The sequence below is a fragment of the Peromyscus californicus genome, unplaced genomic scaffold (assembly GCF_007827085.1).
Source record: "Peromyscus californicus insignis strain IS unplaced genomic scaffold, ASM782708v3 Scaffold_9__1_contigs__length_137607984, whole genome shotgun sequence".
NCBI classification, from domain to species: Eukaryota; Metazoa; Chordata; class Mammalia; order Rodentia; family Cricetidae; genus Peromyscus; species Peromyscus californicus.
This window is the reverse complement of record NW_026294617.1, coordinates 119,765,324-119,777,745: the sequence shown is the minus strand read 5'-3', so window position 1 is coordinate 119,777,745 and position 12,422 is coordinate 119,765,324. Positions and strand designations below refer to the sequence as shown.

The 12,422-nt window shown below is 38.9% G+C and overlaps 1 protein-coding gene across 1 annotated transcript; it reads right to left on the bottom strand.

The window, feature by feature from the left end:
- Positions 1 to 479: 479 nt before the first annotated feature.
- Positions 480 to 11,823, bottom strand: LOC128106703 (guanylate-binding protein 1-like). The gene is given in 10 exon segments (XM_052732232.1): positions 480 to 584; positions 1,775 to 1,965; positions 2,253 to 2,355; positions 3,427 to 3,639; positions 6,344 to 6,633; positions 6,961 to 7,157; positions 9,265 to 9,374; positions 11,038 to 11,165; positions 11,650 to 11,769; positions 11,772 to 11,823. Coding segments are annotated over 10 exon segments (1,509 nt in total).
- Between the last annotated feature and the right edge of the window lie 599 nt (positions 11,824 to 12,422).

Genomic DNA, 12,422 nt, shown 5'->3' with positions numbered 1-12,422 from the left:
CACTGTGTCCTATGGGTTTGTTCATATTTTTCTCACATTTACAACATGTCAATCTCAGCTTAGGACAAAGTTAAACCTTTGAATTGCTTATGAGCATGCAGCTAAGAATATCTAGAAGGGTGTGTGATGCAAAAATGTCTACCCAAAGAGACCTGCCATATCACTGTGCTATAAAAAAATTCCAATGATACAATTTTATATCTCTATGGAGTCTATGTTTATAATTTCAAATATAAGATCCAATTAAATATCACATTGCTCTTTAGTTGTAATATAAACATGAACTGAATAACTTCATAAGCAAAACACTATTTTTATACTTAAACTTCACTTTGTTAATTTTATTTCTACCCTCTCCCAATAAAGCGCCATGCTTTAAAGTGTAGTTCAGTGTCAAATGCTTCACAGTCCAAAGTTGACCCCACAGAAAATTCCTTGATGAGTCAGACCTGGGTACAGAGGTTTAGTTGGTTTGAATTTTAGAGTATGGTGCATGGTAGTATAGGTTTCTTGATTTCCTCGATCTCTTCACGAAGTTTCCTGCTCTCATTCTCAAATCCTTCCTTGAAAAGCCGTTCCTGCTCCTAAAATGGAGATGGAAACTGTGAACTCAGACAGCTTCCCATGTTCCTCAGAGTGTCTCACAGACTCTCCTTTGACAGCTATAACTAACCCTGGGGGAAAATTGATATTTTTTTCAAAATCTTTTCCTTCCTTAATGTCAATATTTCCTACCCATCTCCTACATATGGCATTAAATTTCTGTGCTTTCTCCAGTTTTAGAAATGTTGTCTAACAGATCCTAGGACACCAGTGTCCCACAACTCTCAGGTCCAATTCTTGGATTCTTTGACTCAGGTAAAACACAATTTTCTACAAAATCAACACCAATTTCCCCCTTCTTTCTCGCCTCATCTGTGATCTGTGTGGTGTGCACTCTCAAACACATTTAAAAGCTGATAAAAATGGGCAAAGAACCAAATGAAGGTCACTGCCTGAGTCAGAATTAGGGCAGGCATTCATTCAAGGAATTTAGGACATGTCCAAAATTTTAGTGTCCAAGACAAATATGTTGAAGCAACTGGGGTCCTCAGTGCTCACACACCATTCTATTAAAAACCCTGGAGCCTAGGTACAAATGTGGAGGGATGCTCAGAAAACAGATGTTCTGGCCATGTGAGCATTTACCCATTTTTCTTGAAGGTTTGGGACTGTCTCTACTCTTTAGGATGCTTCCAGAGATAAGGTCATGCTAGATGTAGTAGGAACAAATTTTCTATGGGTGCCACTCAGTAGAAAAGAGAGGAGCTGGATATTATATCATATAGTTTGATGCAAAAAAAAAGTCATTTTACATGTAGAAAGTACAATTTCTCCATGTAGCACATGAGAAAAAAAAAGTCCTTGACAGGTTAGTTGAAGATTTTGTCACAGAAATCCTACAAAACATATTAAGAGAATCTGTGATTCAAAACTACTGTTTAATGGAGGCACCCTGATAAAGGGTTTCATCTAGCAATAGATGAAGAGCCTTAAAGAGCCAGAGGTGGCTTGAGAAAAAGCAGTGAGGGGATGATAGCATAGAGTATGGGAACAATTCACTCCACTTGGGAGGATTTTGTGTTATTACCCTTGTAATTTGGGGAGGGAAGAACAGAGTCTCCAGTCACAATCCAGTCAAGCCTTGGCCTTGTGAGCCCAAGGCCTCAGGTTCCTGATATACATTGTTGACTGGACTGCAGAAACGGAAAATTAAACTGGTGCAGCCAGGTACCTTAAGTCTAAGGGATATGATTCTTGTTCTTGCCCTCATCACCTCCTGTTCCTTCTCCATCTTCTCAGTCAGCTGTTTCACATGCTCCTGGTAACTCCTTTCCTTCTCTTCCATCATCAGCTCAAGCTTCTTTTGCATTTCCTTCAATTCTCTGTTTGCAGCCTCTGCAGCTTCAGCCTTTATAGGTTCCGCTGACAAAAGAAAATGCAAAGAATGCATCAAGTGAAATATATTAGCTGCTTTTGTCTTTTACCACCTTGGGAAAATAATCCCGTCATTGACAAAACTTTCCTGTGGAATCTTTGCTGTATTAATCAGTCAACAAGGAGGGAGATGGCCGCATCTACTGGTTTAAAAACAGCCACCATGAAACTGAGACTGACATTTGTCATTCTCTGCCATGATAACCTCATGTGGACCAATATTGCAGCACATGGCAATAATTTCCAACATCTGGAGTCTTCTCAGCAGCCCTCACCTTCTATCTCCTTTTCCTTTTCTGTGAGTGACTGATCTGTTTTTAGAAGTGTTTCAGCCACATCCTCCTTGGACTCAAAGTACTTTTTCAGCATCTCTTCAGCCTGGATGACAAAAGAAATTAGAATGAGAAAATAAGAGTATGAGTTAAAGACAAATCATGCCTTGCATCTCTTAATTCAAAATAATGCTATCAGCTCTGAACAAATACTTTGTGATTCAAAAAGTATTTCAAGTTTAAGGTTTTAAAATCAACCTGAGGTCTCCTCAGACTTGATCATTTCTGATGGTTCAAGCTTTACTAACAGGTGACTCCATTCATTGTGCCCTTTTCCGGACTGTATTCATGCTCTAAAGCCACTGCTAGTGATCATATGATTATGTGATTTTGACTAGAATTTAATTCCACCCCTGCTGTACAAAGAATAATATATACAAAGCAGTATATTTTACCCATGATATCAGATAAGAAAGTTGAACTGAATCTTTAAAGAAGAAGTTAGACAGAGATACAAATGGCTATGAAGGAAATGGAACTATCAGAAACCAGAAAGCTTACATAAGAATAAATTGATGTTTTTTAATAGTTATATATATTCAGTGGTTAAAAAAAAAAAATCAAGACATAAAGTGACAGGCCAGAAGTCAGATAAGTCAGTGGGTGTCTTGGAGGGCACTCAAAAAGACCTGATGTTTATTTGGATAAGTGAGAAAGTCAGTAGGAGATTTGAAGCATCAGTGTCTTAGGTACTATTCTATTGATGTGAAGAGACACCATGACCAAGGCAAGTCTTAAGGATACATTTAATTTGGGGCTTGTTTACAGCTTCGGAGGGTTAGTCCATTATCATCATGGTGAGGAGTACAGTGACACACAGGCAGGTGTGGTGCTGGAAAAGTAGCTGAGATCTTTATTTATATCCTGAGCTGCAGGGGACAGCCCAAGAGAGAGAGATACTGGGCCTGGCATGGGCTTTTCAAACCTCAAAGGCAGCTCCCAGTGACACAATCTCTCCGTCAAGGACACATCAACTCCAACAAAGCCAGACTTCCTAATCCTCATCAAATAGTTTCATTCTCTTGTGACTAAGCATCAAAACACACGAGTCCATGGGGGTCATTCTCATTCAATCACAACAATGCCCCCCAAAATGGTGCCAACTACCTCAGTTTACCTGGAGCCTTTTCCCAAGAGCCTGGATATACTTTTTCTCCAGCTCTTGTTTCTTTTGAAGAAAGAGGTAGTAACCTCCTGGTTTAGAAAATGTCCCCTGCTTCACTTCTTCTTCCAGAGGACCAAAGATCCCCTCCAGCAAATCTGAGCAATGAGCTGATGACAGGTCCATGAGCTTCTTAATAAAGGCATCCAGCCTGGCGTCCAGCTTGTCCTGGGAAAGGAAAAAAATCACACAGATGCTTGAGAGAAGGAAGTTAACACAGAAGAGTACTGGAGAATGTCTAAATGGGGCCATGCTCTTCACTTCACTGTAAATCTCATGGTGTCCCTACAGAAACTGGTCCTTTAGTTTGCAATTTCCCGAAGGCACCTCCTTGTTCTCCTCCTTCTGCCTACCTTCCTGATTTAGGAAGTAATTATCAAAGCACAAATACTACTCCACAGGAAACCTTTGTCTTGTCAAGTCTCTAATTTTAGGGATAGCTCAGATCAGACTCCTGTGGACTTCCTGAACCCACCATTCTGTTCTTTTGTGATCTTAACATTTGTAAATCAATGATTCCTTGTTTCTGAAACAGGATGAGCAATACCAATTTCAGAGGTTTTTAGTCAGATTATGAGGTAACACAAAATACTAAGTCCAGGACTTTACTTGAAGTACTCAATAAAAGAATAAATGCTTTTCATATTTTATATGGTTTTTGTCACTGTGGTGATAAAGAAAGATGAAGGTGATAATGATGGGCATTTCATCATTTAGAAAGCATAATGGAATAGAATATCTACATATATTACTTTCTGAAAGTAACTTAGATATGAAGATGTCTATTTCCTAAAACTTTCCCCTCACTAGAATTCTTGACCTCAACTATTATTACTATCATTAGTAAGATCTGGGCTTGCTAATCAGGAAGGACTCATCACTGATCAAACACATGCATTTTTATAATAAACATCCTTCCTTCTTTCCTTTCTTTTTTGTGAGGCATGCTACTAGTCCTGTTTCTACACTGTGTAAATAGGTATATCCAGATTTGTTTTTTCTAAAAGCTATAGAATAACCAGCCATCTAGGTTCCTCACATCTTTGCTGTTTGTAAGCCTGGAAGTACCACATCCCAGGTATGAGTTCTCAGGCAAAAAAAAACCAGCTTTAGGTCCTTCCTGCCTAAGAGTTCTCTGTGCATCCATTGTGATGATATTGTCTTCCCCAATATATTGTATATCCTAATAACCTTATCTGGGGTCAGAGAAGAGAATGGCCACTAGATACAGAGGCCAGAAAATGGTGGCGTGCACACACACACACACACACACACACACACACACACACACACACACACCTTTAATCCTAGCATTCTTAAGGCAGAGATCCATCTCTGTGAGTTCAAAGCCACACTGGAAACAGTCAGGCATGGTGACTCATGCCTTTAATCCCAGGAAGTGATGGCAGAAAGCAGAAAGGTATATAATGTATGAAAACCAGGAACTAAGCTGGTTAAGTTTTTAGGCTTCTGAGCAGAAGTTCAGCTGAGATCCATTCGGATGAGGATACAGAGGCTTCTAGTTCGAGGATACAGGATCAGCTGATGAATTGGCAAGGTTCGGTGGCTGTCGCTTGTTCTGCTTCTCTGATCACTCAGCATTCACCCCAATACCTGGCTTCAGGTTTGTTTTTATTAATAAGACCATTTATGATTCATGCTACAGTTCATCCTGCACTTTTTTTCTGTTTCTTTAGTTGGAATGAATTGTGTATTTTTTTCTTTTTAAATCTTTGTTTACATGTTGAATGTGTGTGTGTGTGTGTGTGTGTGTGTGTGTGTGTGTGTGTTCATTTACTTTTTTTTGTTTATTGAAATAGTCTAAAGTTTCTCAGACTTCCCTTAACCTTGATACTTAGCCAATGCCTACCTTGTATTTCTGTTAAGGATCCTCCTGCCTCTGCCCCAGCAGCACTAAGATTACAGGTTTTCACAGCCATATTAGTTCATGTGGTATCAAACCAAGTACTTTGTGAATGTTAGTAAACCATTCTACAATTCTGACCTACATTCCTGGCTAGGAAGCTGCATGACAGCATGGTGTTCCTTATTATATATCAGGGAAAAGTCCTCATTAAATTATTCAAAAACAAACAACTTCTCCTGCTCTAAAAAAAACCTAATACTTCTTCATGATGTTATCATCTCAAAAAATGATACGACATGAAAGATGTGCTGAGCTTCAATCTCAGGTGACATATTTGTAGTAACTTCTTAGTCCTACCACATTGTCATATTTCACCTTAATAAAAACTTTTAGATTTTACATCAAATTATATTAGCTTCCATCTCATTTCAACCATTTCTAATGCCATAATTTTAGCCTAACCCAATGACCATTGGTTTTAATCCATTAAACAGAGTTTATCTTCTCAACCCCTCCCCTTTTAGAACTGCAAAGCATTATGCACAAAATACTTGACAATTATACATCTATAAATTAGAGACCTTCCCACAAAGCTTGGAAACAACTATAAACTCCTTAAATCATGTTTCTATTCTATCAGGACATCACCACTCCATATTGGCTACTGTTCCATAGTTCTCCAATAAGAGATGTTGTCATGCATTTTCTTCTTTAAGTCACATAACTCTTACTTACCTGAAGTTGAAAAGTTGTATCCTGTCTTAGGCCTTACTCTATTATACTTGTTCTATATGTTGTTTGCTTTTTTGTGATTTTCAGGTAACCTATTCTTTAGTAGGAAACCATGAGCAAGGGGAAATTGTTTCCTGGGCTTCATTACTTTCTGTGACTCCCCTTGCCATGATAGATAAGAGATTGTAAGAAATAGATTTAGCTCTCAAATATATTCCATCACATGATAAATGGTGTTTGGTCTGGTTGGAAGTAGTTCTCTCAGTATCCTACAATGAGCAGAACAGAAGCCCAGGTAGGAAGTAGAGGGGATGACTTACGTGGCCCGTTGACTAAGATGCCACCAGACAGGGTCTTGACACCAGAACAGTTGAAGATATATGAGGTGAATTTTACAACTTGTTTTACAAAGTCTGTACTCAGCTCATCCTTCAGAACTGTTTCTAGTTCAGAAAGTTGATTCACCTGAGCAGGCCTGTCGAAGACGAAGCACTTCCTCTGTGGGAAGAACTTCCTGATGCATAGCTGAGGCTCATTAAATCTTTTAGTTTTCTCATCAGTTCCTTAAGGAAGGATAAATTAGATACAAGAAATTTCAAATGAATAATATAAAACACATGACCCTTCCAATATTACAACTTTCCCAAAGAAAGGGAGAAAATAACAATGTGGAATGAGCAATTTAAAAATTAAAGGAATGGAAAAGAAAACACCCTTTCTATAAGAAGCTATGGATGGTACAGTTTAAATTCAGCCAAACTGTGTTTTCAATACATATAACAGCAGTGAGGATAGCTTAAGTATAGGATCAAGAACTTTACCAAGAGTTCAGAAGTCACACTTATGCTATTGTTATCATTATATCTCAAACTTCCATTGAGCCCATTCACCTTTTCTCAGAGCCAGTGTATTCTCCAGGTATTCATCAGGAGTGACAGGTTTTCCATTAGCTTCCAGCTTCAGGGAGAAATCCCTCAGGGTCCACACAAAGGTTGGAAAGAAGCCCACAAAGTAGGTTGGGTCATCTATGCCACTCTGCTCAGGTGAAGACTTTGATTTGATTAGATCAGTCAGCTCTGTCACATAGCTGTCATGCTAAGTTAAGAGAACTACAGGGAAAAAGCCATTTTTATGATGTAGATTCCACCATTACCCTTGAAAACTATATTATATTTATTTGTTAGCTTATTCATTTTCAGAATTCACTCAGTCACAAACATCCATTTAATGTCTTCTATGGAACAAGCACCATACTGGGAACAAAATTTTTAAAAAGGTGAGAGAATACGGATACACAGAGTTTGTGTCTAAACAAAGAGACAAACAATAAATAAGTGAATAAAAATACAAAACATCCTCATATACAGTCAAGAATTATGATGCATAAAAATGAACTAACACAAGAAATAGTGAATCAATGCACAAATCTGCATTGCTCACAGAATTCTTCAAAGGGCTACTTGTGCACTCTGAAATCCTAGGTTATCAGGAATCCAAATGAATCAACAGATCCAACCATGGGAAGTATAGTGGAAGAACATTACAAACAAAGGTCACATTATTAGTAAACCCTTAAACAGGAAAACATGATTATATGGTGAGTATAAATCATTGTTGCTGCTGTGGTGGAGCAGAAGTCCCAAAAGACTTACATGTATGACATTTAAGTTAGACAGACCCAACTCTTCAGTTTGATTTGCACTAATAGAAAGGTACTGCCAGACTTTATGTAGAGAAGATATGAAACAGCATCATTTCTGAAGATCATACTGCCTGGGAATGTACCTGGGAATCAAAAGTATAAGCAAACAATAATTTGGCAGTTGACATGTTCAAGACAAGAGACAAAAAGAGCTTAGACTAGAAATGTTGTGGAAGATATGTAGAGAAAGTGACAGTGTAGGAAAATAGGTTTGCTAATGGAATTGAGAACATTTGGGTAGTAATGATTTCTAGTGTACTAGAAAATGGTTATATCAAGTGATTTCTATATTTTAATCTGAGCAATTTGGCAAATAATGGGAACATTTGGCATAATAAGAAACATGGAGGAAGAAGAGATTCGGTAGATTTGAGTTTGAATTGTCTCTAGATGTCTGCAAGAAGGCAGCTAATTGCAAAAGACTGAATGTCATCATAACTATAAACTTGATGGCAACTGTCACATAGGTACTTCATAGGCCTTGAGGCTAAATGACAGCACCTAGAGACACAAAGTAAAACAAGGATAGCAGAGGCACAGTAACTAGTGAGTTGTACACTTAGAGGCCACAAAAAGAAGAAAACATAAACAGAAAAAGTTGGCTGGTATGGTAGGTAGAACACCAGAACAGTTAGAAACTCTAGATCTAAGAGCCAAGTCATGCAGAAAGGAGGAAGTGCTCCATTTATGGCATCTGCTGAGACCAAATACTACAATTGTCCACTGGATAAGGAGTCAATTGAGCTCAATATTTAATGTTAAGGTCATGGAAAAGGAGCAATAGGTGATAATGAAATAGATAAGGTCGTAAGGATGGAAACAGTGAGGTGAGGAACAGGGATACCATGTATACACAAGTGTCTTCTGGTTTCTAGTCTTTAGAAAGTACAGTTTCGGTACTTTTGACAAAAATGTTGTATTAAGTGGATGGTTGAAAAAGAAGACTGGATGTAAAGGGCCATGCTCTGAAAGCCCACGCTTCATAGACTCTGTTTTTCTGTTTATTGACATAAGAATAAGAAAAATGCTGCACAGTATAAATAGGAGAAAGAAGCATGCCTGTCTACTCTAGAGTTCCATAACATGCAAAGTGAGAGCTAAAACAAACAAATAAAAGAGACAATGTTACAGAACAACTGAGAGATTTCAGGAGATGTTACCTACAACATATAGCTGGGTAGTTAAGTGGTAATACTTAGAGGTACTGACAGGAATGGTGATTTGCAAGGACAGAAGTTTTAACTGATATTGAGAATTTGGACATAAGTGGGATATTAATCTAAATATGGATTTTCTGAGCAATATGTGGCAGTGTTTAAGGTCATATGGACCAAGAAATTGAGAACTTGTGGTGGAAACTGAAATAAATCCAAATGGTAAGGAGAAAAGGGTTATCTCATTCCCTCAGTCCTTATTTGCCTGTCTACCTGAGGAAATAAGAAGCTGCTCTTCCTAGGTTTAACTACTTTTCTAGACCACACCAAAAGGATACTGCAGTTGGTCCATGGCCTGCTGGTTGATGGTTCCCATGCTGTTGAAGATGAAAGTGCTGCTGAGGAGGACTACCAAGGCAAAGATCCAGCAGTCATTCTGGTTGTCTTCCTACAGGTCAGTGAGTAAATAAGAGTGACTAAGAGACTGTCCATCCTCTCAAGTAACCAAAGATGAGGCTTTGTCTGTCTTCCATTAAATATGGCATCAAAGGTAAGTCATTTCTACTACATAATAATTCTCGACGTGTGAAATGATTTTATGAATGTTCAATTTATCCTCTAAAATTTAAATAAGATGATGTACACCCCAGTATATGAAAGCTTCAAGGACATTCACACTTAAAGGTCATAATGTTGATCAGTTACTAAATCTACACTGCCATGCTGGGTTTCACACACAGACTATTTTATTGTAAGGGGCTATGCTAGTTAGTGTTTCCATTGCTGTGAAGAGACACTATGACCAGACAACTCTTATAAAGGAAAGCATTTGATTGGTGGCTTACTTTTCAGAGGTTCAGTCCATTATCATCATGGTGGCACATGGAAGCACACAGGCAGACATGGTACTGGAGAGGTAGCTGAAAGTTTTATGTCTTATGCTGGCAACAGAAAGTGGTCTCTCACACTGAGCATGGCTTGAACATATATAAGACCTCAAAGCCTGTCTCCACAGTGACACATTTTATCCAACAAGGCCACAACTAACCCAAAAGCCACACCTCCTGATACTGCCACACCCTTTGGGGGCTATTTTGTTTAAAACAAAAATGGGACATTTTAACACTAGTGAAAATAAGGTCCTTTAATAGAGTTTTATGTGTCTCAGACTGGGAAGAGTGGTAATGTGATCCTCCATGAAAAATGATGTTTTTACAAATTGTGCTGTTTGGAAGAGAATGGCCTTCATAGGCTCATATGTTTAAATGCTTAGTCACCATGGGTGGAGAGGAAAAGTTTGAAAGAATTAGAATAATTAGGAGATGTTGCTTTATTTTTGTCACTGGGGGTGGATTTGAGGTTTCAAAGGCCATGGCAGGAGTTCTCTCTCTCTCTCTCTCTCTCTCTCTCTCTCTCTCTCCCCCCCGTCCCTCCCTCCCTCCCTCTCTCTGTCTTTGTCTCTTTTACTCTGTCTCTATCTCTGTCTCTCTGTCTCTGTCTCTGTCTCTGTCTCTCTCTCTCTCTCTTTCTCTCTCTCTCTCTCTCACCCTGCTGCCTATGGATCAGGATGTAGCTTTCAGCCACTATTCCATCACCTTGCCTGCCATTTTTACTGCCATGATGATAATAGACTAAGCCTCTGAAACTGTGAGCAAGCCAAGCCCATAGTTAAATGCCTTAAAAATCGTTGCCCTGAATATGGTGTCTGTTCACAGAAATAGAGCATTACCTAAAACACAAATCTTGTTTTTCTCTCACTGATAATATTGTGTAGAAGTTACAATTCATAGCCTTTCCACAGATTCTCACTTAAGAATCATGCATGATCAGAAAATGTATAGCCAAATTTAGAGACACCATTAAGAATCTCGCCAAAACTTTGTGTAATGGTATAAAAGAAAAACCACAAAAAATATTGTCCATTATTACTATGAAGGATGACTGGATACTAATAAGTTGACTTTAGGGTCTACTCTTGCTTCCTATGTCAGGTGATTTGAAGAATGATATACTAATTTGATTCACCATGAGCATAAATGAAAGATTGTGATTGAAGGATATAAGGTGGGGTACTGATGCACCATTAGTCAAATTTGAAAGAGTATTTGTACCTTCTCTACATCTCCTAAGCCCTCAGTGTCAAGCAGAACTAGAGTGTGTCCTGGTTTCTGAGGATGAGGCACACACTACATCCAGATCCCCTTAGTGTGAGGCTGCACCGTGGAGCCCATGGAGAACCCTGCAAACAGAGTGGGGATGAGATGAGGAGATAAACAGAACATTTTTCCTGAAATCTCATCAGAGTTAACACATTTAACATTTACAGGAGCACAACTAGCTATAACTGTTGGTTTTAATTACAAGTCTAAAGAAAAGGATGGCAGAACATCCATGCTGAGCAATCATTCATTTCTACCTTAGACACCAGATGACTCTTCCTAGATGAACATTCTAATAAATATGTTATAATTCATCATAAAGTAAGTTGACTTACTCTATGAATGTATTGTTTCTTTTATTAAAACACACTTATACCTTTAAATGAGGAAATAATAGGAGTGTGGGAGGAACCAATGAGAAGACTAATTCAGAGAAGAAAAAGCCTTCTGATGGACACAAATCATCCCACATCACCTGTGTCTCTGATTTTCCTCCTCATCTCTGGATGCTGACAGTGGGAGTAGGCAGGGGGAACTCAGCAGAGCTTTGCTGGCGGCACTCACCACTCTGCTTTCCAGCTAGCCGGTTCATCAGGTAGGATTTTCTTGTGCGGTAGAAGCCTACTATTTCTACCACCACCACCACAGGCTGCTTGATAGCAGACAGGATATCCAGAGCTTCCGGTCAGAGTTCTCGATGAGGCACACTGGGCCTGGCATGTTGATCTCTGAGGCCATTTCTGTAGGACTCTTAAGTTTGCAAGAAATAATAAAAGAGGGGAAAGTTCTGTGTTAGTTAGGAGAACTCAACTCAATGACATGGACTATGACAAGCATTGCATTATAAACCTAAGAGTTTAATGGTGGCATGCATAATTGTCTGGGAACGTACCCAACTACCTGAGGCTAGTGAAGCCATGGATCTTGGAGGAGACTGTACTATTGCCCCTTTACTCAACCAGCCTAATTCTTAACTGCATTTTAAATATTTATCCTTATTCCACAGATAAATGCAGCTCTCATCAATCATCACAGAAACTCTCTTTGCAACAGATGGAGATCAATACAAAAAACTATGATCAAAGCCCAGAGAACAAGTGAATCTCTGGTACCCAGCCCTAGCTGATACATCTGTAACATAACTCCTGAACTTAAAGTTCAGGGAACAAGGAAGAGGGGAGAGGAGTAAAAAGATTAAGAGTCAGAAAACCAGGAAGTCTGGAGTGAGATTGAGACTCCTAGAAATGACAGGGAAGCTAGGAAGTCTCAACAACTTGGCTGCCTAAACAAGACCCAAAGAAGTACAACATCAATAGCTAACATCAAAGGGGAAAACC